We start from the raw sequence: 5253 nt of genomic DNA on the forward strand, positions 1-5253 counted from the left end.
GTGGGGGCTGCGGAACCTCCACATGCTGGTGACGGGGGGGGGGGGGCGGTTATGACAAAAGTTTCTGCAGTTTCCTTCCCGAGAGGAGGCGAGATTTGGGGGCGAATTTTGTTTGGCGGGCGGCAAAGTCTGAGCGGGACGGCCCCGATTCTGGGCTTTCCCGGAGGGGGGGGGGGCTGCTTAGCACGCACGGGGGGGATCCCCTGCGTTCGGGGCGTCCCCCCAGGGGGAGTGGAAATCCAAGGGGGCTGTTCTTCACCGGGCACACGCCCGTCCCGTCCGGCCCCTCCCTGCTGGGGCGGCTGCCAGGGGTAGGGCTGGGGGTGGATTCAGACAAGCAGAGAGGAATAGAGAGACAGCCGGCGCGACAGAGGAGAGACCCCCCAGCCCTTCTGCAGCACCAGGTATCCCCCTCTCCCCCGTCCCTGCCCCTTTAGCTCCCTGCTCCCCTTAGCTCCCTGCGGGGGGGATTATCCCCTGCCCCTCTAGCTCTCTCCCGTGGGATCTGCCCCCCCCCAGCTCCCAGATCTGCTCCCCAGCTCCCGTGGGGGGCTGTGCCCCCTGCCCGTCTTAGTTCCCTACTGGGGATCCCCCCCCATTCACCTATTCAGGGGGGATCTGTCCCCCTCCCCCCCCCAGCTCCCTGCTGGGGGATCTGCCCCCTTCGCTTTTCTCCTTTTCACTCTGTTCTGGGGGGTCTGCCCCTTTAACTGCCCGCTGGAGGGGGGGGGGGCTGTTTGTTCCTCTCTGGATGTTTCCTCTGCAGCGCCTAAAAGTTCTGCTGGTTGGTAAAAGTACAGGCTGGTGCTGTGGGTGGAGGAAATCCCAGGGCGCTGGCTGCTCCCCGCCTTCTCCATGCTTCGGTTTAGAGGGGAAGAGACAAACCCTGAACACTCCTCCTCCCCTTCCCCCCCTGCTGCTCGCAGCATCCCTGTCCCTGCCCAAACAGCAAGAGCCCCTCTCCCAGCCCATGCTGTGCTCCCGCCCCACACACCCAATCCCCTCCCTACACCCAACGCTTGCAGCACGCACAGCGTCTCAGGCACGCCCAGTCCCCCCAGGGGCACTCACAGGACACCCCCCCAGGAATACTCAACCCACCCCACACATGCAACGGCCCCCCCCCCCCCGCGGTACACCAACCCCCTCCTCAACACAGACAGCCTCAGCAGAAAGCTCTTTTCTCAGGATCCATCCAGCCCTTGGACTTTGCGCCACCTGGGGTCTGTGGAACGCCATGCCACTAGAAACTGGGCTGACAGACAGACAGACACCCACAATGCAGTAGGAGCTGGAGCTTCCTAGAGGGGAAAGGCCCCTTGCCCCATTCCCCCCTCCCTCCACTAGCCCCAGTCCCTGGGTCCGGTGGCCCCTAGAGGGGAGAGGCTCCATGCCTGTTCAGCGGGGCAGCTGGTCACACCCAGGCCTGCACGGCTGCAATCAATGGTCAGTTGTTTGTGTCTCTTCAATGGTGTCTTGATTTAGAGCAGAAAATACTAACTTGTGGCTGGACAGGCCTGGGCTGGGAGCCAGGTTGGCCACCGTGCTGCAGGGAAGGGCTGGGGCCGCCTTTGAGGGGGTTACTGTGACTCAGAGCAGCCCCATGTGTCCTGCTGTGCAGCAGGGAGCAGGGCGGGGACCCAGTAGGGGGCGCTGGGGCTGCAGAAAGAGGGGTGGGGGGAGTCCATGCTCTGTAAAGATCCCCTTTCTGCTACAAATCGTGGGGGGAAGGGAAAGGACCCTGCTGTTCTGCCACAATCCCACCGGATTCATTTTGGTTGCCTCAGTTTGCCAGCAGGTGTGGGGGGTGTCCCTGGGGATCCAGCTCCCATGCCCCTTGCCAAGGGAGCTGGGTTTCAGCACTAGGGGAGGAGTCCCAGTGTAAAGAGCCACCCTGTACAGAAAGCTGGGATGGGGAGCGCTGGCCTGAATCCAACCTCCGAGGCTGATGGAGCGGAGGGGCGAGGGGGGGGGGCAGGATTCCCACACATGCTCCAGCTGAGATGCCCTGAACAAATCGGGAATGTCCCTGGAGGAGGAACTATTCAGTGCTAAACTGATGGGCCCGCCTTCCCTGGGCATCCCACCCCCCTTTCTGCCCATTACCCTGGTATTCTGTCTTGCCATCTAATAAATGGGAAGGCAGGGGGCCAGGGTGGGGGCCAGTGGTGCAGAGTGGGGAGGAGGGGGCTGATGGGTGTGTGTTAGGGTGGTTGTGGGGAAATCCAGGCCCACACCCCGTGCTCACATGATCCCAGAGCATCTGGAACCCATTAGGCGAGGCTGGGACAGAGGGAGGTTTGTGTGTGCGTGGAGAGGTCAAAGATATTTGGGGGTGGGACGGTGCCTGTGGGGGAGGGGGGAACTTCCCGCCTCAGCAGAGAGTTAGTGGTTCCTTTGCGGCTCAGAACCGGGAAGTGCGTGGGGACAGGCAGGAGACGGAGAAGGGGGATGCAGAAGGACAGGGGGGACCAGGAATCTGGGGGGGATGGAAGTGTGGGATGGCTCCCAGCATGATTGGGGGGGGGAGTTTAAGGGGGTCCTGGCCCAGGTCTCAGGAGGTCTGTGGGCCTGGCCACATTTTCCCCACTGACACCACCATCTCTGACCACCCCCAGGACTCACCATGAGCTTCCTCCTCTTCGGCGTGACGGCCCTGCACGTCTTTATCCTCGTGCTGCTTTTCGTCGCCACTCTGGACAAGGTGAGATGTCCCCCTCCCAGCACCAGGCAGAGAACTGGGCCAGGGGTCCTGACCCCCATCCTCCCCGCACATCTAACCACTAGACCCCACTCCCCTCTCAATGCCAGGGAAAGAACCAGCAAGTCCTTGCTGCCCCTCACCCCCGCTGCCCCCACTCATTTCCCTAAGCTGGGGAGAGAACCAACTTAATTCTCAGGCTCCCCTGCTGTAACCACTACACCCCACTTCCCTCCCACAGCAGGGGAGAGAAACCTGGAGTCCTGCTCCCTCCCCACAGCCACTAGACCCCACACCCCTCCCAGAGCCACGGAGAGAACACAGGCCCCCTGGCCCAAGTCCCCGGGGGGGTGCATCTCAGGCCCCCCTGTTAATTCCCCTTGTTCCTCCAGTCATGGTGGGTGCTGCCGGATGAGGAGACCGTCAATCTCTGGTACGACTGTCTGTACGACAACGCCACCCAGAGCTGGATATGTGCCTCGGTGTCTGAAAGCCGTGAGTGGGGGCCCCAGAGCAGGGGGTTCTGGGAGGGGTGGAAGGGGATGGTGAGCCTGGGAGGGGTGGTATGGACATGCTGGGGGTGATGAGGCAGCCCCAGATTCTCTGGGCTAGCAGTGCCCCGCCCCAGAGGGGTGGTGTCTCAGTGACTGGCCCATCTGCCCAGCCCCCATGTCCCACCCCAGAGGGACCCTGTCCCCCGTCACTGGGCGAGGGGCATGCAGTCTCACCAGTGCCTGTTCCTTGCTCCCCAGAGTGGCTCCAAGCTGTCCAAGGCCTCATGGTCCTGGCTCTGCTCTTCTCCAGCTTCGCCTTCATCCTCTTCATGTACCAGCTCTACACCATGGAGCGCGGGGGCCTCTTCTACGCCACAGGCATCTGCCAGCTCCTGGCCTGTGAGTGCCCAGGGGGGACCGGCTCCTGCACCCCACCCCAAGGGGCCGCGTCACAGCAATGCTTTTCTCTCCAGCTCTGGGTGGGGAGTGGGGTCCAGTGTAGGGAGGGGTCGAGGAGCCAGGGCTGCTGGTTTCTATCCAGGGCTATGGGAGGGGAGTGCTGTCTAGTGGTTAGAGCAGGGCTTGGGAGTCAGGACTCCTGCCTTCTCTCTCTGGCTTGGGATGAAGGACTAGTAGTGAATGATGGAGTAAGTAGTAACCAGGACTCTTGGGTTCTCTCCTGGACTCTTGGAAGGGGGGTGGGTGGGAGGGGCTAGTAATTAGGGTGATGAGAGTGGGGGCTGGGAGCCAGGACTCCTGGGCGGGCCCTGGGAGGGGGGCTAGGTTGAGGTGGGTGGGTATGGGGGGGCCAAGACTCCTGGCTGCTCTGGCCTGAAGCTATCCCTCCCCTCCCTCTCTTTTGTCTGCCCTGGTGCAGGTCTCTCAGTGTTCACAGCTGCCTTGATCTATGCTGTCCACGTGGGGGAATTTCACCAGAGCCGGCAGCAAGGCGGCTCCTTCGGCTACTGCTTCGTACTGGCCTGGCTGGCCTTCCCCCTGGCCCTGATCAGCGGAATCATGTACATCCACCTCCGCAAGAGAGAGTGACTCCCGCCGCGGGGGGACTGCTCCTGACCACAGCCCTTGCCAGGGGGAGTCACTGCCATCGGCTGATCTCTTCCCCACAGCAGCCAGGCTGTCACACAGCACTGTGGCCCTGGAGCCGGCGTGGTCCCACCCAGCTCCCTTTGCCTTGTCCACACTGAGGCACGTGGGGTCGGGTCCCCCTCTGCATGGGCGCCTTCCCTCCTGCCCATGGCCAGAGCTGCCCCCTACCCCATGGCTGGCCCACTGTGGGCAGGACATCCCGCCAGCTAGGAGCGACACTGTCCAATCGGCTCCCTGACCAGGCAGGGAATGGGAGCCCCCTGGTCCTGCCTTTACAGTCCCTAGGCCCCATTGTTTGACCTTGCCTGGCAAAGATGGGGAGAGGCTTCATTGCACCCCACTCCGAGTGTGGTTTACAAATCTGGGGACCTTGCCTGCTTTGCCACCCCTGGCAAAGATGGGGAGGGGCTTAAAGCCCTTGGCTTCACTCCAGTTGGCAGTTCCACAGTGCAAAGCCCTCCTCCCCTCCACAGGCAGGAGAGGGATACCAGGGGGGTGGTCCGGGGAAAGTGGGGGGGACACCCCTCCTTCCACAAAGCAGATATTTCCAAGCTCCACAGGGAGCCTTCCTTCAGCGGCATTTCAGCCACGGTTTTGTTCGCACCCAGCCCCGAGAACCAGCCTCTGGCATTTATACTTTTGGACAATAAAAGATAATCTTATCTACCCGCCTCGTGGCTTTGACAGCACTTGTGCTAGGAACAAGCAAGGGTGGGTACAACTGGGGGACAGAATTTGTAGCAGCCCCAGACACTCCCATGTGACTGTCTCTCTCCGGGAGAGAGGGATCCCGGGTACCGACAGGCCATGCAACTGCCCCCCCGCCCCACTTCAGCAACGCTCTAGGCCTCTCCCTGGGCCCAGAAATCACACCCACGCTGAAAAGTGGTGCATCAGCTTTTCCCAAGCTGACAGGCCCTGCAAAGACCAGGACTGGTAGGAGGACAGGGA

General features: G+C 62.2%; 1 protein-coding gene across 1 annotated transcript; it reads left to right on the top strand.

The window, feature by feature from the left end:
• Positions 1–247: 247 nt before the first annotated feature.
• EMP3 (epithelial membrane protein 3 (MAM blood group)) lies at positions 248–4968 on the top strand. The gene is made up of 5 exons (XM_006121792.4): positions 248–404; positions 2619–2704; positions 3094–3196; positions 3454–3594; positions 4073–4968. The coding sequence occupies exons 2-5, from the start codon at positions 2627–2629 to the stop codon at positions 4240–4242; spliced, it is 492 nt and encodes a 163-aa protein (XP_006121854.1). The 5' UTR covers positions 248–404; positions 2619–2626; the 3' UTR covers positions 4243–4968.
• The last annotated feature ends 285 nt before the right edge of the window (positions 4969–5253 follow it).

Source organism: Pelodiscus sinensis, unplaced genomic scaffold (genome assembly GCF_049634645.1).
Source record: "Pelodiscus sinensis isolate JC-2024 unplaced genomic scaffold, ASM4963464v1 ctg34, whole genome shotgun sequence".
Lineage (NCBI taxonomy): Eukaryota > Metazoa > Chordata > Testudines > Trionychidae > Pelodiscus > Pelodiscus sinensis.